Source organism: Kogia breviceps, chromosome 19, assembly GCF_026419965.1.
Source record: "Kogia breviceps isolate mKogBre1 chromosome 19, mKogBre1 haplotype 1, whole genome shotgun sequence".
NCBI classification, from domain to species: Eukaryota; Metazoa; Chordata; class Mammalia; order Artiodactyla; family Physeteridae; genus Kogia; species Kogia breviceps.
In genome coordinates this window covers 312,443-338,684 of record NC_081328.1, presented here as the reverse complement: position 1 = coordinate 338,684, position 26,242 = coordinate 312,443, and the positions used below count along the sequence as shown (strand labels likewise).

General features: G+C 63.4%; 1 protein-coding gene and 1 long non-coding RNA gene across 10 annotated transcripts in view; one reads left to right on the top strand and one right to left on the bottom strand.

The window, feature by feature from the left end:
- Positions 1 to 24,768, top strand: part of KCNJ12 (potassium inwardly rectifying channel subfamily J member 12) — a 35,762-nt gene extending 10,994 nt beyond the window's left edge. Inside the window, exons 1-4 of one of the 9 annotated variants that reach the window (XM_067020518.1) lie at positions 10,876 to 11,091; positions 12,682 to 12,772; positions 13,754 to 13,875; positions 19,916 to 24,768. In XM_067020518.1, the coding sequence (XP_066876619.1) occupies positions 19,978 to 21,261 (1,284 nt within the window). In that variant the 5' untranslated portion in view covers positions 10,876 to 11,091; positions 12,682 to 12,772; positions 13,754 to 13,875; positions 19,916 to 19,977 and the 3' untranslated portion in view covers positions 21,262 to 24,768. Of the gene's footprint in view, positions 1 to 3,431; positions 3,453 to 10,875; positions 11,092 to 11,440; positions 11,647 to 12,610; positions 12,773 to 12,989; positions 13,082 to 13,753; positions 13,876 to 16,454; positions 16,632 to 19,915 lie in introns of those variants that run through there. The other 8 variants (XM_067020516.1, XM_067020521.1, XM_067020520.1 and 5 more) reach the window with 8 other exon arrangements.
- Positions 1,997 to 8,865, bottom strand: LOC136793147 (uncharacterized). The gene is made up of 2 exons (XR_010838027.1): positions 7,304 to 8,865; positions 1,997 to 6,135 (listed from the first exon to the last, which is right to left on the bottom strand). It is a non-coding gene; the product is annotated as an uncharacterized lncRNA (long non-coding RNA).
- Positions 24,769 to 26,242: the final 1,474 nt, after the last annotated feature.

Below are 26,242 nucleotides of genomic sequence, written 5' to 3'. Positions count from 1 at the left end.
CAGTATACAAGGTTAATGTACAAAAGTCAGTCACTTTCCTATATACCAGCAGTAAACAAGTGAAAAGTGAAATCTAAAATTAAAATCACAATACCATTTCTATTAGCACCACCCCCCAAATAAACCACTGAGGTATAAATCCAACAAAACCCTGATGAATGAAATCAAAGAAAAAACTAAATAAATGGAGAGATATTCCATGTACATGGATAGGAAGACTCAGTATTGTTAGACATCAGTTATTCCCAACTTGATCTATAGGTTCAATGCATTCCCAATCAAAATCCCAGAAAGTCATTTTATGGGTATCGACAAACTAATTCTAAAGTTTATATGGAGAGGCAAAGGACCCAAAATGGCCAACACAGTACTGAAGAAGAAGAACAAAGTTGTAGAACTGACACTAATTGACTTAAAGACTTACTATAGGGACTTCCCTGGCGGTGCAGTGGTTAAGAATACACCTGCCAATACAGGGGACACAGGTTCGAGCCCTGGTCCGGGAGGATCCCACATGCCATGGAGCAAATAAGCCCATGCACCACAACTACTGAGCCTGTGAGCCACAACTACTGAGCCCGCATGCCACAACTACTGAAGCCCGTGCGCCTGGAGCCCGTGCTCTGCAACAAGAGAAGCCACTGCAATGAGAAGCCCGCACACTGCAACGAAGACCCAACACAGCCAAAGGTAAATAAGTTTTAAAAATAATAAATAAATTTATTTTTAAGGAAAGACTTACTATAAAGCTACAGTAATCAAGACGGTGTGGGGTTGGCAACAGAACAGACAGACAGATCAATGGAGGAAAGTAGAGAGCCCGGAAACAGACACGCACAAATATAGTCAACAGATCGCTGACAAGGAAGCAAAGGCAACACAGTGGAGCAAGGATAGTCTTTCAACAAATGGTGCTGGAAGAGCTGGACGTCCACACGCAAAGAAGTTAATCTAGACACAGACCACACACCCTTAACACGAATTAACTCAAAATGGATCATAAATGTAAATGTAAAACACAAAGCTATGAGATTCCTAGAAGATAGAGTAGGAGAAAACCTCGATGACCTTGGGTAAGGTTATGCCTTTTTAGATACAATATCAAAGGCATGATCCGTGAGAGAAATAATTGACAAGCTGGACTTCATTAAAATTAAAAACTTCTGCTCTGGAAAAGACAACGTTGAGAGAATTAGAAGACAAGCTACAGACAGGGAGAAAATATTTGCAAAAGACACATCTGATCAAGGGCTGTTATCCAAAATAAAGAATCTTGAAACTCAACAATAGAGAACAAATGACAAACAGACAATAGGAAAAAATGGGCCTAAGATGTGAACAGACACCTCAGCAAAGAAGATATACAGATGGCAAGTAAACAGATGAAAAGATGCTCTAGGGACTTCCCTGGTGGGCCAGTGGTAAAGAATCCGCCTTCCAGTGCAGGGAACATGGGTTTGATCCCTGGTCAGGGAACTGAGATCCCACATGCCACAACTACTGAGCTTGTGCACATCAACGAGAGAGCCCATGTACCGCAAACGACAGAGCCTACGTGCTCTGGAGCCCGCGTGCCACAACTAGAGAGAGAAAAACCTGCACGTCACAACTAGAGAGAAGCCCACGTGCCACAGAGAGATCCCGCATGCCTCAACGAAGATCCCGTGTGCTGCATCTAAGACCCAATGTGACCAAAGAAATACATATTAAAAAAAAAAGAAAGATGCTTCACATCATTTGTCAGCAGGGAAATGTAAGTTAAAACAACAGTAAGATACCACGACATACCTTGAGAGTGGCTGGCGAGGCCGTGGAGCAACGGGAACTCTCATCGCTGCTGATGGGAATGCAAAATGGTACAGTCACTTTGGAAGACAGTTTGGCAGTTTCTTACAAGACTAAACATACTTTACCGTATGACCCAGCAACCCTGACTCTAACCCTTGGTATTTACCCAAGGAAGCTGAAAACATATCCACACCAAACGCTGCAGGCAGATGTTTATAGCAGCTTTATTAGTTATTGCCAAAACTTGGAAGCAACCAAGATGCCCTTCGTAGGTGCTGGGTAGATAGACCTTGGTCCATCCTGACAGTGCAGTATCTTTTAGCACTAAAGAGAGATGAGCTGTCAAGCCGTGGAAACACATGGAAGAACCCTAAATGCATATGACTAAGTGAAAGAGGCCAGTCCTCAAGGGCTACCTGCTGTGTGATTCCAGCTATATGATATTCTGGAAAAGGCAGAACTATGGAAACAGCAGGCAGATAAGTGGTTGCCAGGGGTGGAGAAGGGGTGATGGACAGGCAGAGCACGGGATATTTAGGGCAGTGAGCTGTCCTGTGTGACACTGTCATGGTGGATACAAGTCTTTGTACATTTGTCCAAACGCACAGAAAGTACAACACCAAGAGCGAGCCCCGAGGTAAACTGTGGACTTCGGGTGATGCTGACCTGTCCGCGCAGGTTCACTGATGGCAGCGGAGGTCCTGCTGTATTGACGGATGTTGCCAGCGGGGAGGCTGTGCATGTGCGGGGTCCGGGTATGTGGGAAATCTCCGTGCCCTCCCCTCGGTTTTGTTGTAAACCTAAAACTGCTCTAAAAACCACTCTTGAGAAAAAAAGAGAATCCCTGCCCTCACATGTCCATGGGCAATTGAGCATAGACTCCTGAATTAGTGAGCAGGGAACACGTGAGAGGGTAGGGCCGTCTGAGCAGAGACCCTCGTGGCATCGGGCAGGAGCTGCCCGGGCTCTGGCTGCAGCCGGGCTCGTGTCTCTTTCACGTGTCTCCTCCTAAAGGTGGATCGCAGCGAACCAAGGTGATCTGTGCCGAGGGGCTGAGCCCCCCGAGCCCCGGGTCCCTGGGCGCGCCGTGGGAGTCACGCCACCCACTCGGGGTCCCAGTGGAGCCGTGGGACCCCGGGGTGCCGCAGGCCTGGCACACAGTAGGTGCTCAGTTGGGGGGCACAGATGTGGACGTGTGTGTGCCCAGCGGGTGTGGGCTCCCCAGGGAAGGGGGGGGTCTGCCCGCTGCTGGGAGGACAGAAAGGCTGGCAGGGGACAGGAGCCCCTCCCTCTGCACCCCACAAAGGCTGCAGCTGCTCTGGGTGGGAGGCGGGGGCACAGCTGATCCCCACCCCCTAATCAGCCTGTCGGTGCCGAGGAGCCTGCAGGGGCTCCCATCAGGGCTGTGCCGGCGGCTGGATCCGGAGGGAGCCCCAGCCACCTGGTTCCCCTTGGTCTGGGGGCTGGTGCTGCAGGAGCGGAGGGTCTCATGGACCCCCACCCTCCTTTCCGTGCCCCTCCTTACAGCGCAGCGTCCTCAGGGGGCGGAGCCCGAGCGCGTGGGCGGGGTCAGGCCGTCTGAATGTGGGCGGTGCGGGGTGCCTGGCTGCGTGTGCTGCGGCCGTGCAGGACCCTGACTGTGTGACGGGCGCGTGTCTGCGTGTGTAAGCGGGCGTGGGGAGTGCGTGCGCTGCGACCAGCGAGGCGGGCGTGGCGCCTGGCGCAGGCGGGGGAGGGCCGCGCCGCGCCTCCCTGTGCTCGGGAGCTTTTCGGTCCCCGTGTCTTTCGTTGTCTCCTGTCCCCTCACTCTGCTCCCAGCGTCTCCCCGGCTGGCTCGTGGGTTCCATGGCTCCCCTGTCACGCCCCCCCCCCCCCCCGGCTGGAGGGAGAGTGTGGGCTCCGGGGTCGCAGGGAAGGACGTTCCCGGAAGCTCGCGCTGCTTCGGGCTTTGGTGGATGTTGACACATTGCTTTCCCGCGGTGACCCCGGAAGGCGCCAGCACTCTCTCTACCCCCGTTGGCAGAGGAAAGCACAGGGCTCGGAAAAGTTAAGGGATTTTCTGGGGCCCCAGGCGCTCTCTGAGCCTCAGTCCGGGAGTCCGGCTGTGGCTGGCGGGGCAGCTGTCACAAGCCCAGCTTCAGGGCCCCATGCGATCCGCGCCCGCATCGCCGGCTCCCCGCGGGGCGGGCCCTGTGCACCCCCGCCCCTGGCCGCCCCTCCTTGTGGGCACAGAGCCTCTACCACTCCCTGCCTTTGTGCGAGGCCTGGGGTGCCTTTTCTTCCTTGCTCATGGGGCCATCACTCCCTGTCCTTCCGGTGCTGGGACCTTGAATGCCCCTCGGGGGGCCTCAGACCCCTGTCTGGGTTGACCTGCCAGTAGGAGGTGGAGGCTTGAGTGGCGGGAGACTGGGGGACCCTGGGCCGCTAGGGCCCCTTCAGCCCTCCCTCCCATAGCTGATGGCTGAGTGCCCGCGTGGCCGGCTGCCGGGCTTGTCGCTACCGCCCATTACACAGACGAGGCTTCAGAGGCCAGGGGTGCAGCCCCCATGCACCTGCTACTCCGCCTTCCAGCGGCCGCACCGAGCGCCGGGGGCCGTGCGTTGGGGCCGGGGGTGCCACCGAGGGTCAAGGGCCAGTGCTGGCCTCTCCTGCCACCCCACAGGCAGAACAGAGAAGGGGGTGGGGTCTGGGCTGCAGCCCACATGGTCTCCAGTATTCAGAGGCCGTCTCCCCGTGCCTCGGTTTCCTCCGATGTCAAAGCAGGCCTGTCACGAGGCTTAAATGAGAGCATCCAGGTAAAGTCCCCGGGTTCCGGGTAGGCGTGTGCGAGGTGCCCGGAGAGCAGCGCGCACTGCACACCGACATCTGCCGTTGCTCTTGCCGGCCCTGTGCTGGGTGACGGTCAGATCCAGAAGCTCAGGACTCCAGGCTGGGGGGGAGGGGGTACGTAGCGTGGTCGCTCTTTGGGCCCCCGCGGCCAGGCCCAGGCCGAGGTGTCGCTCAGAGGTGCCAGCTGCCCCGGCCTTGGAGTCGGGTGGGGCGAGGGGCTGTTTGGCTCTCAAGTGCTCGCCGAGGCCGGAGCACACCTGGACAGGCCCATGGGCGGGGCAGGGGCACCGGGGCTCAGAGGGGGGGGGCGCCAGGTGCGTGAGACACACAACCAAGGAGTCGGAGTTGGAATTTGAACTCAGAGCTGGCACCCCGCAAAGCCCGTGCAGCCCTGTGGTTCAGCAAGCGGGCTGCTTCGTGCTTTGCAAGCGACGTGAGAGCCAACGCCGTGACCACTTGCTCAGGGGTTCTTGCGTGACGGCCTCGTGCTGGGTGCCCCGTCTTGCACGCCCACCCTCAGAGGGCCTGCTGGCGCCTGTCTCACGGGAGAGAGCGCTGAGGAGCTGGGGGCGGGGGCGGCCGCACTGCCCTCCGCAGCTCTAGCTGGCTCCGTTCGCGGGGTCTCAGGAGAAGCCAGGGCCAGGGCATGCCCACGGGGTGGAGGTCGGCAGGGCTTTCCGGAGTCCCCTGCTCTAATGCTGACGTGGCCAGGCGAGGGGCACCGTCTCCGTGCGGGTGATGACCAGAGGTCAGCACTGGAGGATGCAAGGGCCCTTCCCACTCGTCCCTGTGCTGGTAGCTGGGTCCTTGGAGGTACCAGAACCGGGCAGGCTGCCCTCCGCTGGTGTCTGGAAGGTGGGCTGGGCGTTGAGGCAGGGCCGCCTCACGCCGTGAAGGGGCTTCTGCTTCAGGCAGCGGTGGGGGCTGACTGCCCTGAGCCGTTCTCAGCCCCCTGGGGCTGTTCCCCGCACGTGTCGGGGGGGGTCGCGCAGGGCACGGGTTGGGGCCCATTATCAGTCAGGGTCGCACACCTGGCTTCCGTCCCTGGCTGTGTGACCCTGGGCAAGTCACTTCACCTCTCTGAGCCTCAGTTTCCTCTTCCGTAAAACAGGAATCATAACGATGCCCACCTCGTAGGGCTGCTCTGGGACTCAGTTAGGGAGGTCAAATGCTGTGCGGTAAAGGCCCAGGCTTTGGGGCGGCTTGGCTGCATTTAGTCCCCAGCTCTGCATCCTACAGGCTGTGTGGCCTTGGGCAAGTCACTTCAGCTCTCCAAACCCCAGTTTCCTCATCTGGCAGATGGGGACCACAGCAGACTCTTCCTTACAGGGCTTTCTCAGGGCACAGGGAGGCCGCTAGGGCAGAGCCCCTGTAGATGTGAGCGCAGGCCCGGCCCAGGCTCTTAAGCAAGGGTGTGAGCACCTCGCACTTCCGCCTGATGCAGCCCGCGTCGGGGTCTCAGCTCCTGGCTGCTCACGGGGCGCGGGGCACCGGCAGTCTCATCCCTGCGCGCGCTGTCTGATGAGATATAAATAGCGTGCAATGTTTGCAAGCGAGATAGGGAAGCGTCTGGCCGGGCCCTCCCTCCCCACCCAGCAGAGGCAGCGAGGCTGGCGAGCTGGCCGCGGGGATGGGAAGGGGATGGGAGCTCGTGAATAAATCATCACACGATCTGCACTAATGCACTGGCCACGAGGCAGCGCGTGCAGTTAGTGCGTTAACTGTCCAGAGAGGGTGACTGCGTGCGGCCCGGCCCAGCGTCCCCTGGTCTGCAAAGTGCCTGGTGTCTAGGGTGCCCTCTTCCGGGGCTTGGTGAGTCTGCAGAGCGGGGGGCCCACCCAGTCCCTGACTGCTGCCATCCCGGGTGGGCTCCCTGGAGCTCGGAAGGGACCCCCCACACCAGGGACTGTCCGCCCGCTGGGTCCTGGGACCTGGGACCTGGGCCCCGGCTGTGGCAGCCCTCGCTGGGTCGGGCCAGGTGGGCCGGGTTGCGGTGGGAGCCGCGAGCGGAGCCTGGCGCTCAGCCGCACCCTCACAGCCCCCCAGCTCCTTCTCCTCTTTGTGTTCAGTGGTTGGATTTTTCTTTTTTTCTTCTTCTATTGAAGCAAGGCTGCCCCAGCTCAGCCAGTTACCAAGGTGACCAGACCATCTCCACCGCCGCACGGCCACGGCCAGGGTTGGGTGAGGGACTTCGGCGCGTGCACGCGCACGTAGCCTGAACGTGTGTGCAGGCCGGTGCCATACCTTGTGCACGCGTGCGTGCACACGCAGCTCGCACACACGCGTACACGTGTGCAAGAGCAGGCGCACGGAGGCTCACCCCGTGTGTCCAGCCCCGGCATGACGTAGGCACAGATGCATTCTCGTGAGGACACAGCCCACGTGCCTTCGCGTGTGTTCCCGCAGGGAGCAGGGACGCACAGCCATGCGCTGCCCGGTGTGAGCAGCGGGCTGCCAGCTGCGCACCCTGTGCCCCGGTCTCTGTGCGAGTGCCGCCTGCGGCTGCACAGCTGTGAGATGAAACACAACATCCAGACTCCAGGCCAGTGCAGCCCCGCCTCCCGTGGCACCCCCTTCCCGTTGCTGCTCTTCTCTGGGTTCGTCTCCCAAGTAAACTACCTGCCCCCAAATCCTTGACTCAGAACCTGTTTCTGGGGCAACAGAGTGAGGCCAGGTGTGTACGTACCACGACGCTCCCGAATAACCACAGCCCAGGCCGTGCGTCCACGCAGGATGTGTGCACCCACGAGCACGCTTGTGTTCTGGACCCGGCTCTGCGCCCTGTGCGTGGACGAACAGCTGTACTAGGCAGGCAGTAGAATTGGGCCCCTTTTACAGATGTGGAAACCGAGGCAGGCATTAGTCATGTAAACACGTGCCTTAGAGGTGGAGGAGGGCAAGCTGGAGCTGGCGGAGGTCGGGACCAGGTGTGGGGGTGTCCCACGGGCCCCCAGCCGCTGGCGGTGCTGGCGTGAAGGAGAAGGCGGGAGCAGCCTCGCCATTCTCCCGGCTTCCGGCCATGCACCCCGGCCGCTGGGCGCACGCAACCTCTCCACGGCTCCCTGCCCGGGGGCGGCGCAGCCCCAGGCACCGACTGGCCTGTGGCCTTGGGGCCCTGCATTCTCTCTCTGAACCTGCTGCTTCCTCTTCGGGCAGTGTCTCACAGGATTGTGGAGAGGCGCACACAGCTGGTGCTAAATAAAAGCGCCAGGTGCGAGAAAGCTGTTCCTGGGGCTCTCAGTGGCCACCCTTCCTGCTCTTGGGGCAGAGGCCTGCTACTCACACCCCCTGCCCCAGGAACCATCCCCCCGCAAATATACCTCCTCTTCCTGGGCGCAGGCTCAGAGAGGGCTGGTGGCTCAAGCCAAGGTCACACAGCACAGCAGGGCCTGATAGGATCCAGACACCAGGTCCCTGCCCCACCAGTCTTGGGCTCTCGGCAGCCCCTGCCTCCCCACAGCACCCGTTAGCCATGAGAAAGAGGGAGCCAGGCAGAAGGCTTCCTGTAGGAGGTGGTCCTGAGCCCCTTGGAGAGACTGTGGTTTCTCCTGGAGACATCAGGGCCGGACGTGTGTGGTCAGTTCCCGGGTCTCTGTTCCCATGGCCCTGAATCTGGGTTCAGATGATTCCCACCCAGCTCCGGGCGGACCAGCTGTGTGGCCCCGGGCATGGCGCTCACCCTCTCTGAGCCGCAGTCTGTTGCAACTGTCCAAAGGAAGCATAGCGCGAGCTGACGTAGCTCCTGTCACAGTGTTCACGTGTACGGGTCAAGCTGTGGGCTTGGAAAAGCGTGTGTGGCGTTGAGGCCACCAGCGTGGGAGGCTGCGGCGGGTCAGAAGGTCAGGCGCCCCCCCAGCTTGGTGCTTTCCCACGCTGAGCCTCGGTCTCGTGCGAGGCGGAAGGTGGAAGCGTTTCCCCTGAAAGCCATTTCTGGGAAGTGGATGGTGATTGCCGCTGGCACATGAGAAAGAGGGGGCTCGAGTGCCCCCATCGGCCGTCAGACCGTGTGTCCCAGGCAGGACGGCTCTCCCTCTGAGCACTCCCTCCGCCGTCACCTTGTCTCCCGTCTGGCACACTCGGCTCCAGCCCTACTGCCCTCCCTTAATCCCCTGAACACTTGGAGGAACATTGCAGCCTCAGGGCCTTTGTCCTTGCTGCCCCCACTTCTCAGAACGCTGTTCCCACATTCTCTCCTCCTGAGGCCTGCAGTCAAATGTCATCTCCTCGGAGAGGTCCTCCTGTGCCCACCCTGCCTCTGGAATGACGCGGCTTCTTTTCTCCCCAGCGTGTTTTTTGTCTGCCTTGTCCCACTTGGATCTCGGCCCTGAGCACGTGTCTGCACAGAGTGGAGGCCCAGCAGGTGTCCGCTGAGCGAGTGAATGCCGAGTGCGGGTCTGGTGAGCCGGCAGAGGCCCCAGGCCTTGGCGGTGCTGGCGGAGCCGAGCTGGCAAGGGGACCCTAGGTGGAGTGGTGGGCCGTCCGGAAGCCCCCCCCTGTTTTCCCGGACTCCTGATCTCAGAGCACAGCCTCCAGCCCATGCCAGGGTGAACCCCAGCCCTCAGAGGTCTGTCAGGCCCTCCCAGTGCATCTTCTGTTCCCCAAATAAAGCCAGATTTACACAGTGAGGAGGGCAAGGGGAGGGGAAGCTGAGAAAACAAGTGTCCCTGAGCTCCGCCAGCAAGCGGCCGGGCGTCAGGCCGTGTTCTGCCTGGCCTTTGCCTGGGAGGCGTCATGCTGGGCCCAGCCTGCTGTGAAGCTAAGACAGCCCCTGGCCGGGAGGGCTTCTTAGGAAGGGGGTGGCTGGATGCAGAGGGACAGAGGCAGGACCCGTGGATGCTGGGCTTGGAGCCGTGGCTCACGGCCTGGTGACTGTGGACACGGTGCCCTTTTCCGCGACTTACTTCCTCCTCGGTCAGAGACGCTTGGGCCCTCTCACCTGCAACAGTCTCAGATGCAATGCCAGGCACTCGCCAGAAGCTAAGCATTTGGTTCCAGGGCTCCAAGAAAGATGCTGTGGGGACCTGGCAAGGAGCAGCCGGAGCTCCAGGGAAATCTTGGAAGGCTTCGTAGAGGAGGCATCCTTTGAGCTTGAAAGATGAGAGGCAGAGAGGGGCGTTCCCCGGTGAGGGGCCGGCTCTTGCTGAGGCTCTAGGTGTGGACATTCCTGAGACTTCACCCGCTGCGGATCGCAGGATCACACGATCATTCCTACTGTGTCCTTTTCTCTTGTTGATTTGTAAGAACCCTTTATATATTAAGTACATCAATCCCTTTTATAACGAACGTGTATCATTCACCTTTTATTTTGCGTATAATGGGTTTTGATAAGCAATATGGTAACTATTTTTCTGTTGGCAAATTTTCCAGCCTTCTCTTTCATGGTCTTTCCTGTCCCCGGCTGTTTCTTGTCACTATCTCAGGTCCATGCTCTCCTCCGCACACTTAGAAAAGGTCTGAGGCTTGAATTCAGTTGAAGCGTGAAAAATCACAGCTGTAAGAAAAATAGACACCGTGGTGCCTTTGCTCGCTGGGTCCCTCCCTTCCTGTCCATCGGGTCTCCCCTTCCTGCTGGGAGGTAAGGTCCAGTCCAGGCCCTCCAGGGACCTGTGGCCCCTCTTCGGGGTGAGTCGGGGGCTCAGAGGTGTGATGAGGGGAGGGCGTGGGGGACCAGGAAATTTCCCAGCTCCTTGTACTCACTCGATGAAACCCCGTCATGAACCCATAGACAGATAACATTATTCATCCCTTCTCACAGGTGAGAAAACTGGGCTTAGAGAGGTTATTTGACTTGCCCAGGGTCACCCAGGAAGGGACAGAGACAAGATTCGAACACAAGCCACGTTGCCTCGGAATTTATACTTTCTCTGGCACCCCAGTGCCCCTGGGGTCCGGTCCAAGCTCATTGAAATGACCCCCAGGGCCTCTCTGAGCCTCCGCTTCTGCAGGCTTCCGTGCGGTGCCCACAGACACTCAGCACGCCTCCGCCCTCACTGTTATGAGGGTGACGGGGGTGCCCCTGCCTGTCTCTCTATTCCCGCCTCAGCCCCCAATCCTCAGCATCCTGAATGCTGGGACCGGAAGGGCCAGCCCCCTCGTTTGCAGAGAGGGACGGGGAGGCTCAGAGTTGGGCGGCACTCGCCCGAGGTCCAGCGTGCGAAGAGCAGAGCCGACGTGCGCCCTGACCTGTGCGACCCCTAGTGCCCTGTGCTGTGCTGTGGTCAGTCCCGGCTGGGCTGTCTCCGGGGAGGCCCTGCCCCCGACTGGGCCAGGCACCTCCCCTGGGCTCCACGGGCTCTGACCGCGGCACCGGCCCTGCCTGCAGTTCGCCGCTGAACTCGCTGCCTTGCTGCCCGGTGCGGACGCCCCTCGCAGGCGGGCGCCACCGGTCCATCGCCAAGTCCCCGGCGCCCTCGGGGAAGTTTGCCTGCCGGAGGGAGGCCCAGAGAGGGACAGGGGCCTGCCCTAGGTCACACAGTGAGTTTGAGCGGAGCTGAGAGCCCCAAGGAAACCCCGAGACCCTCCAGGTCCCACTTGCTCCTGGGACCCAAGGAGGCCCAGGGATGGGGCAGTGTCTGTAATGGCCACTCTAGCAAAGGGCACCAGGGGTCTATGTCCTCTGCTGCTTCCAGGGGCCTGGGGCCAAGGACACCCTGCCTCTCTCCTCCCCTACCCCCCAGGGAAGGATGTTCTCAAGATAAAAATACCCTCGGAAACATTCCCTGGTGCCTGGCATGACCCGTCGTCCGCCGTGGGGGCCAGAACTTCCTGCCCTGGCTTCACCTCGGGGCTCAGAGAGTGGACACCTGTCCCTCCCGGCCGCTTGGCGCAGCCTATCCTTGTGGTCAGTGCGTGCAGCCTGTCTCCAGGCCATGGAATCTGAGGGGCCCGAGGGGCCGTGGTCACTGTGGTGGCCGCGGCCAGCGTTTACTGGGCACCCCGGCCAGCGATGACACCCCTGGCGCAGAGGAGCGGGGCAGCCAGGCCCCTGCGCCCGCAGAGCTCAGGCTCTCCTGCTCCGCTGCCTGTTGGGTGCGTCCCGAGAGCGTCGCACCAGGCCGCACGGGGGGGTCCGGGATGCCCCCGCTTCCCGTCGTGTCGGGCTCCCCGAGGGTTGTCAGAGCAGGAGGAGCCCTCAGGGAACACTGGGAGGACGGGTGCTAACCGTGTGTCTGCTGCGCACCGGACGCTGGGGCGGGGCCTCGGTCTGCCTTCTTCACAGCCTCCCCAGGCAGGTGGGATCTACCCATTTTGCAGATGAGAAGCCTGAGGCCCAGGGAAGTTCCCACTGGGAGCTGGGGAGCGATCAGGCCTCGAACGCAGGGCTGGGAGCTCACTGGACCCCGGGCCCCGCTGCTCCAGCGGAGGCTGTGGTGGTGGTGGTGACGGAGCCGCGTGGTGCCCGGCCTGTGCTCAGCGCACACCTCCCCACCAAGTTGAATCTCACAGGCACGTCCGTGGGGAGGCCCCTGGCTGACAGGACGGCCCTGGGGGAGGAGCAGGGGGCTCCCCTCCCTTCCCGGGAGGCTGAGGGACAGTCTCACTGTCACACCCGGTCACCCCTGTCACCTGCAGACCTTGCGCCTGCCGCGGCCTCCCCTGGCCAGGACTGTGACCGCCACCGAGGCAAGCGTTCGGGGAACTTCAGAGATTCGGGGTCACGTCTCGTGGGCCACGGCCACTGCAGGGGCAGGGGCAGTGCTGGACGGGGCGACAGATCCTGGCCTCTTGTCTCCAAGCTGCCACGCACTCCGTGGCTTTGTGACCTTGGGCAAGGACCTCCTCTGATCTGAGCCTCCATTGCCTCCTGTGCAGAACGGAGCTGGTGTTGCTTCCCTCGCAGGAGAAAGCCCCTTCCAGGAAGCGGGGAGGCAGAGGCCGACAGGGCTTGGGGCAGGCGGGCTGAGTGACCACGGGAAGTGGGGAGGGCAGGCGCCCTACCTGCCTACCGCCCCCTCCCCTCCCCACGGCCCCGTGACACCTCCTCTGCTCGGAGTTCCAGCGCTCGGTGACCCGGCACGAGTGACCTCACCTCCCTCAGCCTCAGTTTCCCCATCTGTCCCTCAGGGTGGGCTGCAAAGCTTGCAATGACCGAAGCCGAGAGCCCAGCACACGGTGCCGGGCACAGTGGGTGTCCACTACCGGGGAAGGACGAGAGGTCAGTGACCCGGGAACACGTCCTCACCGTGGGGGGTCCAGCTGCGTGATGGGGGTCTGGGATGGAGCCCCCATCGACTTCAGAAGGAAACGGCCGAGAGGGGCCGACGGCAGGGCCGCTGGCTGCTGCTCTAGGGACCGTGAGGGTGGGGGAGCAGGGGCTGAGGACAGGGCGTCTGGAGGTGGGAGCCTGGAGCGGAGAGGGACCAGCCAGGCCACCACTGCCAGAGCGAGCAGAAGCCCCGAGCCGGGAAGTGACGCACCCAAGGTCACACGGCGCGTGAGGGGCGCAGCTGCGGCCGGAACCCAGGTCTGTGCGCTTCTAAGCCCACCGTGGCTGGCGCTGCCCCAGGGGGCTTGGGATGTGGGCTGACTCACAGCCGTTCGCTGAATCCCAGCCGGAAAATCCAGTGCCCCTGTGGGCTCCCGCCGGCGTGGGCCGCGAGAGGGTGACCTGCGTGGACGCCGTGGCCGGGAGGGCAGAGGTGACGGCGCACCCCGGGCTGGCCCGCCTCCAAGGCTCCCGAGCCCCTTCCCGCTGCTCTCTGCCCTGACCTCGCCGCGCGCCCGCAGCGGGGCCCGAGCGGGGCGTGGGCAAGGCTACGCGGGCGGCCAGGCGCGCAGGCTGGGCCCCGAGGTCCTCTGGGGCCCGCGGAGGGTCCCCGCAGCGCCCACGCCTCTGGGACGGGGGCAGCAGCGGGTCCAGCTGCTTGGGGCTGTCAGGAAGCTCACCTGAGTTGGCGTCCGGGAAGCAGCTACCGAGCGCCCGGCGTGCGGTGCGCGCTCAGTAGCTGCCGGCGGCCCCCCTTGTCCTGTCCTCCTCTGGTTCTGAAGGGTCGTTATGGACGGGCTCACGGGCTCTGAAGCTTTGGCGCCTGGGGGTGGGCGGGAGGTCCCCTCGAGCAGAAAGGGGGGTTTGTGTGGAGGTTTATGGCTGTTGGGCCCCCCCAGGAGATAGGTAACTGTGCTCTGTTAACCTTAGGGTCTTCCGGCCGCTGAGTCCTGTCCAGCTGGCGCCTGGGACATGGCAGCCGCTGCTAGTGCAGCCTTGAAGACAGTCACTTGCCTGGTGAGCACCGTTACTTAGAAGATAGGATCCCAGAGGTAAGATTAAGGTCGCGGAGAGGCACCTGTCCACGCGGTCGTCCGCCCGGCCGGACGCTCATCTGTGCCTCCACCCACCCGCTCACCCATCCACGCGCCCGTTTGACCTCCCATTCGCCCATTATCTGCCCACTAGCTCCACCATCCCCCCATCCACCTAACTGTCCGCCCACCCTCCCAGCCCAGCCGGCCGTCTTTCCGTCCATTCATCCCCCGAGCCATGCGGCCACCCTCCTACCCGTCCGTCCGTCCACTCGGTCCGTCCACCCCCCCATCCACTCATGCACTCATCCGTCCAGTCACTCACCCGTCCGTCTGTCCGTCCACTCAATCCATCCACCCCCCCATCCACTCATGCACTCATCCGTCCAGTCACTCACCCGTCCGTCCGTCTGTCCATCCGTCCACTCAGTCCGTCCACCCACCCGTCCACTCATCCACTCATCCGTCCAGTCACTCACCCGTCCGTCCGTCCATCCATCCGTCCACTCGGTCCGTCCACCCCCCCATCCACTCATCCACTCATCCGTCCAGTCACTCACCCGTCCGTCCGTCCGTCCATCCATTCACTGATCCATTCGCCCAACTCATCTAACCATGTTTCACCCACCTAAACGAACCTTCCCTCTAGTCACCTTCTATCCCCCCACCCCCGTCCGTCAGCCCCTTCCATCCACCCGCACACGCTTGACCACCCGCCTGCGCACGTAACTGTCTCCTCGTTCGTCGATTCCCCCACCTCCTCATCCATCCCTCCGTTCAGCAGCGTATGCCCTCGTCTTTGTCTGCACAGTGAGCATTTCCTGGCTGCCCCACTGTGCCAGGCCTGCGCCAGCCTCTCTGGACCTCTGAGGTTGGCCCGAGGTGGGGCCCAGGCAAGGCCGACTCTCACACAGGGTGGAAAGTAGCTTCTGGTCCTAACGGGAGAGGCCCAGGGCCAGAGGACGTAAAAGGGCTTCATGAGAGCGGTGGGCCGCTGCGGGTCCCTGACCGATAGGGGGACTTCCAGCTTTCCCGTTAGCTGTGACTTGGAGGTTGGACCACAGGGAAACCCTCGGAGCCCATCGCTGCGTGGATAGGAATGGCCTGGACAGGAGGGGTCTGTGGGCGAGGAGTGGGCAGACAGCTTTGATCATTGAGGAGATAAAATACACAGGACCTGGGAAGGGAGTGGATCTGGGGGCTAGAGGAGAGGGAGGAGGCCAGGCTGTGGCTGGGGTAACCGGGGAGGTGGTGGGACTGCCCGGTGACCCCATAGGGGTGGAGGAGGAGGGGGAGGGGGAGAAGGGGGAGGGAGAAGGAAGGAGGCTGAGGGGGGAGGGGGGAGGGAAGTGGGGAGGAAGCTTTGGAGGAGAGGGGGAGCATTTTGGCCACGTGGTGCCGTGGGACGTGGCCGGGGAGCTCGGGTTCCGGGGTGTCCGCGGTGGAGGCACCCCCGAGGCCTGCGAGGAGGGCCCAGGAGCTGAGGGGCCTTGGGAGGCCGAGTGGAGCAGGTGCCCCGAATATGCCCATCGTGGTAGGGAGCTAGCTGCTCCTGGGGCATTAACTGCCCGGCATGCCGGTGCATGGGCAGAGCAAGCTTTCGGGTGCAAAGACTGGTGTGGGTGGTTGGAAACTGGGCAGCTGGGCCTCGAAGTGGTGAGGGCCCGGGGACCGCCAGGCACCGGCTGTTCCCATCCCCAGCACAACGCGACACGTCTCTCCTCAGGCCTCACAGGGGCCGTGCAGGGGCCCGACCCAGAAGGCCCGCACGGTGTTGACCCCAAACGTTTGCAGGCCATGGGTGACCGAGGCCGGCTGAATGTTTTGGGGAGGGGGAGGGAATGTGTCTGGGAAAGGTGGGCGGGCCCGGGAGAGGGCCGCTGTCTCCCCAGAGTGTGAGGACAGAAGTGCCGGCCCCCTAACCCTCCACCTCCTGTCCAGGCCAGCGCTTGGCTCTCCCTGGCCAGCCTCAGCCTCCCCACTGGACCCTGAGGTGCCAGCCTGTTCTCCCCTCCCCACCAGCAGTGCCCCCCCCTCCCCACCTCTGCGCCCCAGTCCTTGGAACCTGCCGCCCCTGAGCTGCCCTGTCACTGCAGTGCACCCTCCAGGGGAGTGGGGGGGGGGGTGAGTGCTCTCCTACCCGCCCCAGACTGGGAGCTCACTCCTGAAAGGCTGTGTGACCCTGGGTGAGTGACTCAACCTTTCTGAGCTTCAGTTTCCTCATCCAGAAAGTCATAATAAGGGATTACGTGAGCTACTGGAGCTCTTAGTGCCTGGCAGGTAGTAAGCACTTGATAAATACTGATGACTCTGGTCACCCCTATGAAGGGGTCCTGCCACCGGGGAGGCCTCCCGAGGGAGGGGGGCATTGAACTCGTCCTCGGTGCCCCCTCCATTGATCCGACTAGTCAGTGCTTTCTTGGCCTTGCCCTGGTCTGCTCCGGACGTTGCTGAAACCTGAGGCCCAGAGCCTCAGGGGACCTGGCACGGGCTGTCCTGCTCCATCCGGGGGCACTTCGCGATGACTCTTGGCCCTCAGGTCATGTGTTAGCTGTCTCCCTAAAAGCTCCCAGCCCAGGCCCTGCTGCTGCGCCCGGCCCGCTGGGTGCCGGGAGGCTGTGTGCACAAGCGCTGTGGTCGGCGGGGCAGGGACGCGGGCCCTGGAGGAACTCCGGGCTCGGGACAGCTCCCCTCCCCTCGGGGTCTCTGGGTCCAGCCTGCTGGGCCTGCCTCACTCCCAGTCTCCAGTGCTGAAGTCGCCCAGGCTGGCTCAGGTAGGGGACCCTAGTGCCTCTCTCCCCTTTCCCTCCCAGCAACGCCTGGGACCCCCACTGGCCAATCGGGGCGTCCGACCAACGTAGTCTTTTTTTTTTAAAAGATGTTGGGGTAGGAGTTTATTAATTAATTAATTTATTTTTGCTGTGTCGGGTCTTCGTTCCTGTGCGAGGCTTTCTCCAGTTGTGGCAAGCGGGGGCCACTCTTCATCGCGGTGCGCGGGCCTCTCACTATCGCGGCCTCTCTTGTTGCAGAGCACAGGCTCCAGACGCGCAGGCTCAGTAGTTGTGGTGCACGGGCCCGGCCGCTCCGCGGCATGTGGGATCTTCCCAGACTGGGGCTCGAACCCGCGTCCGCTGCATCGGCAGGCGGACTCCCAACCGCTGCGCCACCAGGGAAGCCCCCTCGTAGTCTTAATTATTGTCTTTACCGTCTGTCTCATCCTGGCCCACAGGGTGTTTTGTGACCTGAGTCTCAGCCTCAGTTTTCCCATCTGTAAAATGGGGAGCGGGCTCCTTGCTTGCTAGAGCCTCTTCCAGCAAAGCAAATCTAATTTCCTTTCTATCTGATCTAACTGTTTGCACCCATTGAGCAGGAGCCACACGGGGCCGCACGTTGCTGGTTGAGAACCTTGTCCCTCATTTCTTTTTCTTTCTTTCTTTCTTTCTTTTTTTTTTGGTCACGGTACACGGCTTGCGGGATCTTAGTTCCCCGATCAGGGATCACACCCGGGCCCCCAGCAGTGGAAGCGCAGAGCCCTAACCACTGGACAGCCAGGGAAGTCCCCCACATTTCTTAAAGCGAGTCCTTAAAGCCCACAGAGCCCTGTGACCTTCTTGCCTTGGGTGTGTGGAGGGTCCCTGGACGTTTGGCAAGTTTGTGGTGCCGGGGCTGCTACTGTGGATCCTCTTCTCGGCCTTTCTCTGTGGCGGTGTGTTCACCAAGCGCCCGCGAGGTACTCCCCCCACCCTTGGCATCTCACGCACGCACACGCGTGCACACAGAGCCGCCCGCTGCGTCTCTGCTCCTTGGCCTCAGGGGACTTTGCTCCGAGTACCGGTTTCCAGCTCCGAGGAGTGGGGGCGTGGCTGCGAACGGGACCTGTTGGTTTTTGCTGTGGCTTTAGGAGGAAGGTCCGTAGAAGAGGGGTTCCCAGGGCTGTGCAGCACAGTCTGGGTGCGGCCCAGGCGCCCAGCCCAGGCAGGGGTGCCGGTGGTCACTGTGGCACGCCCACCTGTCTGCGAGCTGGCCGGGTGGGAGGCTGCCGGGAGCAGTGGGCCAGGCTGGGCTCCTCCGGCCTTCGAGTCTTGCGCTTCTGTCCGCCGCGGGGCTCGAGCTGCTCAGGGCGCCCCCTGGACGCCCCTCAAGGCCTCCCGGCCACACAGACCCGCCCCTGGTGATCCGGTGGCCTGCCGCTGGCATCTGCGTGCCCCAGACCTGGCCACCTCCCCCTGGAAGGCCCAGGAGTCTAGGGCTGAGCCGTCTTCCTGGCACAGTCCACGGGGTTCCCGCCACCACCGGCTCCTGGACCAGGCAGGAGCGGCGGCCACCACTATGGCCCGAGGCCGCAGCTCCTCAGACCCAGGGTGAGGCTGTCAGCTGGAGCAGCCGTGGGGCAAGGATGGCAGCCTGAGCAGAGGCCGCCGCAGAGCCGGGGGTCCCCACGGTGGGAGGCCTGGTGTTCGACAGAGGTGGTTCTGCGCCCAGCTCTCCTGCCCGGTGGGTGTGTGGCTTTGCGGAAGTCACGTGACCTCTCTGAGCCGCCGTCCGGAGCGGAGATGCAGCCACGGTAGCTACCTCCTTGGGCTCCTGAGCCGGTGACACAGGAGCGTTTGCCGACAGGTCTGGCCTGCTGTCCCTGTGGATGGGTGAGCTGGTCCGGGCAGCAGGGAGCGCGCCCTGCACCTGCCAGACCTGGGGATCCGGTGGCCCCAGCGACCGGGCAGGCCCTGGGAGGGGTCTGCAGCCTGGCCGGCCGTGTGTGTTTGGAACAGAGGTCAGAGGTCACCCTGTCCCACAGACCAGGGCCGGGTCCCAGTGCTGCCGCCTCCTCTCTCTTGGCCTGGCCGCCCTGGACCTTCTCTGGGGCCTCCGTGTCTCATCACGCGTGAGCACCCCGAGGCTCAGCTAGCTCTGACCTCGTCGTGCGACTGCTGGGGGTCGGGGGGCGTGGGCTCCAGCCGCAGGGGGCGCAGGCCTGCCTCTTCGGTGCCCTGCCACGCCATTCCCGCGGGGCACCCGGCGCGGACGGCCGGACGGCCTCAGTGCCCGCGGGGCCAAGTGGTGTCGGCGTCTCTGGTCTGCGGATGCCTCAGCCTGGCACTGCCGGGCCGGCGCAGAGCCGGCGGGGCGCCGGGGGAGGGGTGCCGTGGGGCGTGTGCCGGCCCGGTGCTCTGCCGAGGGGGCTGAGGACAGGGCTCTTCTGAGGGCTCCCCACCTGCTCTCCTCTAGCGCCGAGGAAGGCGGGGTGGTGGAGGCCCCCGGGCTGAGGTCCGGGGTCAGCGAGCCCCCCGGTGACGGGGTCGCCACGGGCACAGCATCTGGGCCGCGAGAGCGGGCGCCTGCGGGGAGAGCGTGAGCCTCGGGAGGACGGCTGGGGCCCGGCTTGAGGCGTCTGTCATGCCCAGGTCTCAGCCTCGGGGGGAGACAGCAGCGAGCAAAGAGCAAACCCCCCGTGCTCAGGGACTCGCGGTCTCGTGGTGGGATGGCGGGTGCAGCCCCAGCGAGCCACTGCTGTCGTTATTACTACCGTTACGAGGTCAGAGGCCGGTGCAGCGGGATAACCGTGGGGTCCTGGGTGGGGTGCACAGTTGGCCCGGGTGCAGGGGGGCCCTGAGACACCCTTGTGGCCTAGAAGCCAGGGCCTGGGAGGAGGGTGTCCGGGTGGGCCTGGGGGTGAGCAAGGGCGAGACTGGAGGCGAGGTCCGAGGGGTCCCAGGGGAGGGCGCACTGACTCCTGGCGGCTGCCGTGGGCACTGGCACCGGCGTGGGAGTGGGGAGGCCGGCGCGGTGGCCGTCATGCTGCTCTCGGCGGGTGATGCCAGGGATTCAGGCCGGGAGGTGGGAGGAGGGGCTGGACGTGGAATGTCTTTGCAGGCAGAGCCGTTGGTGGGGGAAAGGGAAACTGAGGAAGAAGCCAGGCTTCCTGTCTGGAGCAGCCGGGAGAGTGGAGGTGGCCGAGGACCAGGAGCTGGTTGTGGGGGAGGCCGGGGCGGGGCGGAGGCGCGGGTCGGGTGGCTGCTCCGCCGGCCTCACTGCCAGCCTGCTGTCCCCTCTGTTGCAGGAGCTGCCCCGCCTGGAGCCGGCCCGGGGGCAAGCTGGGGTCCCGCCGCCCCCGCCCCCGGGATGACCGCATCTGGCCGTGCCAACCCCTACAGCATCGTGTCGTCCGAGGAGGACGGGCTGCACCTGGTCACCATGTCGGGCGCCAACGGCTTTGGCAACGGCAAGGTGCACACCCGGCGCAGGTGCCGGAACCGCTTCGTCAAGAAGAACGGCCAGTGCAACATTGAGTTCGCCAACATGGACGAGAAGTCGCAGCGCTACCTGGCCGACATGTTCACCACTTGCGTGGACATCCGCTGGCGCTACATGCTGCTCATCTTCTCGCTGGCCTTCCTGGCCTCCTGGCTGCTGTTCGGCGTCATCTTCTGGGTCATTGCCGTGGCCCACGGGGACCTGGAGCCGGCCGAGGGCCGCGGCCGCACGCCCTGCGTGCTGCAGGTACACGGCTTCATGGCGGCCTTCCTCTTCTCCATTGAGACGCAGACCACCATTGGCTACGGGCTGCGCTGCGTGACCGAGGAGTGCCCGGTGGCCGTGTTCATGGTGGTGGCGCAGTCCATCGTGGGCTGCATCATCGACTCCTTCATGATCGGCGCCATCATGGCCAAGATGGCGCGGCCCAAGAAGCGCGCGCAGACGCTGCTGTTCAGCCACAACGCGGTGGTGGCGCTGCGCGACGGCAAGCTCTGCCTCATGTGGCGCGTGGGCAACCTGCGCAAGAGCCACATCGTGGAGGCCCACGTGCGGGCCCAGCTCATCAAGCCCCGGGTCACGGAGGAGGGCGAGTACATCCCGCTGGACCAGATCGACATCGACGTGGGCTTCGACAAGGGCCTGGACCGCATCTTCCTGGTGTCACCCATCACCATCCTGCACGAGATCGATGAGGCCAGCCCGCTGTTCGGCATCAGCCGGCAGGACCTGGAGACGGACGACTTTGAGATTGTGGTCATCCTGGAGGGCATGGTGGAGGCTACGGCCATGACCACACAGGCCCGCAGCTCCTACCTGGCCAACGAGATCCTGTGGGGCCACCGCTTCGAGCCTGTCCTCTTCGAGGAGAAGAACCAGTACAAGATCGACTACTCGCACTTCCACAAGACGTACGAGGTGCCGTCCACGCCCCGCTGCAGCGCCAAGGACCTGGTGGAGAACAAGTTCCTGCTGCCCAGCGCCAACTCCTTCTGCTACGAGAACGAGCTGGCCTTCCTGAGCCGCGACGAGGAGGACGAGGCGGGCGGGGAGCAGGACGGCCACGGCCACCAGGCCAGGCGCGACTTTGACAGACCCCAGGCCGGCACCGCCCTCGATCAGCGGCCCTACAGACGGGAGTCCGAGATCTGAGCCGCCAGCGGCCAAGGTGCAGCATCCGCCCCGCCGGGGAAAGGCCCCTGAGTCCCGCGAGGGCCCCGGGCCAGAGCGGAACGGGCTTGGGCCCTGGTTGCAGACTCAGTAGCGTTTTAGATGTTTTACGTTTCTTCACAGCGGCGTGGGAATGTTGGTGGGAGAGTGGGTGGCCTGAGTGGCCTCTGAGGCCAGAGCAGGCCTGGGGGCGGGGAGGTGGCCTCCCGGGTGTGTGTTGGGGGGGCGCGGGCCACAGGAGCTGAGGGCTTCTGCCTCAGGGGGGAGCCACAGCCTGTCCAGAAACGGCTCACGAGCTGCCCGGCCTCTGGGGGCGAAGGCCTGTGGGCTGCAGCGCACCTCGCTGGTTTTTAACTTGGGGAGAAACACCGGGTTTGGGCTTTCTCGACCTTAGTTTAAGACTGTTTACAAAAAAAAATTAACATGTGATTGAAAAAAAGGTTTATAATTTGAGGGGGGTGGGAAAGGACAATTAGAATTCCCTTAGTCTGCCAGGATGCAAGTAGCTGGGTGGGGTTTCCAGAAGGTCCCCGAGGCTGGGCTGGCCTCTCTTCCATGAAGGCCAGGCACGTGCCCGACGCCAAGGCCTGAGGGCAAGCACGGAGGTCAACCCCACCTCCCCACCCCGTTATGCTTTACGCTCACGGGGTGAACTGAATTTCCTTTGTGATGGCAAAACCAAGACCTTGTTAATGGTCGTAACAAAAGCTTTTCAGTGTCACTGGGGCGGGAGTAAGGGCCGGGGAGAATCCAGTCTGAGCTTTTTAAGTTTGACTCTGTACCTCCTTTGAGGTGCATCTCAGGGCCGGGATGGGACCTGCCTGCGGTGGAAGGTCTGCTCCCCCCCCCGCCCCCCCCCCCACGACCCCAGCCCGCGGGGTTCTCCCTCCTTTGCTGCGCCGCGGCCTCCACCCCCTTCCCCAGAGAGGGGCAGCCGGGGAGCGTAGGGGTGGGTGGCTCCGTGGGAAGGGGGACCAGCTTCCCCGACTCCAAGGAAGTGTTTCAGCCCTGTCCCCGCGGGGCCCCAGCATGAGTCGTGCCTTAGAGACCCCGGGGGGTCCGGCTCCAGTTGTCACTGTTTTTATTGGACTCGCCCACCCTCCCTGCTGCCCCCGCCTCCAGCATGGCCCGCTGTCTGCGGAGGCCGGGCCGAGCCGGCGCCCCATCCCCCCAAGGTGGGCAGCAGAGGTGAGCCCGGGTGGGGCCCAGGCAGGCTCTGCCCTGGTGCCGACGCACAGGAAGGTCCTAGGAGAGCCGTGGGCCGGTCTGCACACACATCTGGGCCCCTCGGTCAGGCCCCGGCTCGGGCCCCCTGATCTGTCACTGGCTTTTGCCTCTGCCAGCCCAAGCGCTGCCCAGCGCTGGCTCGTTCCCGGAGAAGGAAACAGCTGTCAGGGCGGCGCCTGGGCCCTTCCCAGGACTGCTGAGAGTGTTGTCCTCACAAATGACCAAGCCGGTCGCTCATCAGAGACCCCAGCCTGCCTATCCAGGCTGCTGCGGGACAGCTCACCGCCAGGAGATGCCAGGGCTCCGGCCCAAGTTAGGAGACGGAGGCCGAGGGCAGATGGGCGACGGGCAGGGAGAGGCCAGGGCCTGCGGTGGGGGCTTCTGCCTCTCCCCTCCTCCAACCCCTGCAACAGCGGGAGGCATGGCCCTGAAGTCGGGGGCCGTGCAGGGTCCGGGCACCGGCTGGGTATTCCCACCCAGAAAGCCCTGCCCTGGCCTCAGACGCCACCCTAACTTCCGGTCAGGAAGGATCAGAAGCGTCAGCCCGAGGCAGGCGGAGGCCTCGTTCCTCTCAGGATCTGCTGGACAGGCCTCCGCTCCTTCCCGGCCTGAGCCCCTACTTCCTCAGCCTTAGCCCTGGGCGGTGACGTGGAGTCCCTGTGGTTGCCCGGTGGGTGGCCGGTGGCCCTGGTCGCTCGGGGCTGGCACGTGGGCCTGTTGGGCCGGCCCTCCACTCACCCCACCAGGGCAGAGCCCCGGGGGCCCTGGGTCCCCCAAGGTCCTAGCTGTCGCGGGTGGCCCGGGGCGCCTCCTCTCGGGCCTGTCCCCCTCCCGGCCCCACGCTGGGCGGCTCAGGCCGCAGACCCCGCAAGAGGGCCTCCCCGAGCTGCCTTTCGTCTCTCACCAAAGGCAGATGCTGCGTTTTCAAACTCCGCTGCCCTCTTTTTGCCTCCTCTGTGTGTATTTATTTATTTATTTATTTATTTATTTATTGCTTGTGCTAAAGACCAAAATAGCCTCCCTCTTTAGTGCCCTTGAAGCGGGAGGGCGATGGGAGGAGCCGTGTGTGCAGAGGCAGGACCGCGTGGTCCCTTGGGTGCGTGTGCCTGTGCGTGGGGCGTGGAGCACGTGAGCCCAGCGGGTGCGCGGTGTGCCGTGTGCGCGCCGAGCACGTGTGTATGTTACGTGTGGCCTGTGTGCTGAGCGGGTGTGTGTGCGAACGAGCTCCTGACCCCGCCGCCCCCCGGCAGTGGTATTTCCAGGGAGTCCCTCGACAGCCTGGACCCAGTGGCGCAGAGGCTGGAGCTGGCTGAGGGGGCCTCTGCCCCGAGACACTGAGCTGCTCACGTGGGGGAGGGGCCTGGGGACAAACCACGTGTGTGGGCGCCGAGGCGTGAATTCCCGGTGGAATCGTCTCATCCGTGTGCCAGCGAAACGCGTCCGGTCACGGCCTTGCCTGTAGGTGCACAGGTGTGCGTGGCAGTGCTGTGCGGACACGTGCCCGCGCCGGTCTCCGTCCCTGTGTGAACCTGGGCCGACGGTGTCTATACGTGATGTATACGTGTGTGTAAATGCGCGCGCAGGCTCACACAGTTATGTGTATATGTGCGCATAGGCCTGTTTGTGTGCTCGCTGTACGCGCAGGCGTCGGTTTAAATGTTTACCAGGCCGTGGGGCTGGGTACACAGTACTCGGGACGGACACCGGCCGTGGCCCCACCAGCCCTCTGCCCCGACTGTCCACGCGGGCAGGCGTCGAGCACGTGTGACAGGTTGAGGCTTCTGTGTACCTGGGCGCAAGGTGACAGCTACACGTGTGTGTGAGGGCATGGCCTCCAAAGGTGAGCGTTTGCACGCAGTCGCACGTAGGAGGCCCGTGTGCATTTGTCCACGAACGCACGTACGTGTGTGCCGGCCTCCGTCAGCGGGGCTGTTGCCTGCCTGCTGGGGGTGGCGTGTGTGCGTTCGCGGACCCGCCCGGGTCCCGGAGGTCGTGTGTCCGGACGGGCGAGTGTCTCAGAGCACGGCGCCCCCTGCCCCCACCCCGTACCTGCTGGTGCTGTGTGTCACCCAGTCCCTGCCGCCCGAGGGTCCCGGCGGGGCAGGAGGCCCGGTGGGAAGGAGGCCCCTGCACAGGTCAAATCGATGTCAAATCTATTTTAAATGGTGAAACTGGAGAATTTTCATGTTATTTTCAATACACAGCAGTATCTAAAGACGTAGGCCACAAGACTAGACCGCATTAAACCATTTTGATCTCTCGAAGTGCCACCGCGTGCAGATGTGTGTTTGAAAGGCCCCGCCTGGCACGGCGGGTGCTGGTGCTGCCTCCACGCCCCACCCCCACCCCCCACCCCCGGCTGTGTCCTGGGCCGGGGGGCTCCCCAGAGGCCGGCGGGGGAGGGGAGAGAGGACAGAACTGGCCTCCTCGAGGGCCCCCGCGTGCTTTTCAGGCCGTCGCACACGCCCTCACACGCCCTCACTCTCCCGCCCCCCGCCCCCACCGTCCTCTCCACACGGCCGAGTGTGCCCGACCGCCCGCCCGCCTTGCCTGGACTCGCGCCCCTGCCTTGCCCTCCCCGGGCACGGGCCTCACCCTTTCCTTTCCCCTGCAAGGGTCTGATGAGGGCAGGGCAGGCGCCGTCTGGGCCCCCAGCTCGAGGCAGCCCTGCTTCCCACCGGCGGACCGGAAGCCGGGTGGCGTGCGGGCGCCGGGGCGATGGGACCGGAAGGCAGGCAGGTGCCGCCGCCGGGGAGAGCCGCGCGCACGCGCACAGCCCGTTGCGGGCGAAGGAGACCGTCATCGCCCCGTGGGCTCCGGCGGCTTCTGGAAGTAGCCCCCACGGAGACAGTCCTTCCTTTTGCCCAAACATGCCCCGAGTGGAGACCTCCTCTGTGTCAGTGAAGGACCGGGGCCCGCACGCCGTGGGGTCCAGGTGACACCCCAGAGCACAAGGTACGAAGCCGGTGATGGGAGGAGCCGGGGTGTTTGCGAAGACTTCTTGGCGGATGTCCCGTGAGTCGGACCTGGAGATGGTCGGCCTCGTGTGGGCGGGGCTTTCCTCGCCTGGCCCCGAAGCTTCCCCTGCGACCCCAATACCGGAGTCTGAGCCAGCTGTGGCCTCCCCCGCTCCCCGGAGAGTGATTTCCACAGCACTGACAGGTCCGGCCTCTGGGCAGGAGGGCCTGGCCCTGCCGGAGCTCAGGAGTCCCTCGGGGCCCGTCCTGGCCGGGACCCCGGGTCAGACGCCAGGCCGCGCGCTTGCTCGCGGGTCTGGAGTAGTGGCTTCCTTCTCCCCCCCTCCCCCCGCCTCAGTCTCTCCATCGGTGGAAAAGGGTGTTCCTAACAACGGGCCAGCTCGCGGACTTGTTGAAAAGAATGGAGGAGAGAGAGGCCCTTCGTGCAGCGAGTGCTTTGGACCCGTGCCCTCCTGTCTGAACACAGGTCTTCGGGTAGGGGCGACGCAGCCGGGTCCCCCTCTGTGTGTGGCTTCCTCTGCTCTTTCCTGCCTCCCTGAGGAGGAGAGCATGCGCATGACAGCCGGTACACGTGGGGTGGGCGGGGAGTCAGGATCAGGGCCCCAGCTTCCTGTTCCGGCCGCTGCGGACTCCACGTCTGCTCTTTTGACCCAGATGCCTCCGGGGTGGGGGGGGGGGTAGTCCGGCCGGAGGGTCCGCCCCGGTTTATCCTCCCCAGCTCCACCTCCTGAGACTTGGGAGGAAGTCGGGAGTGGGCT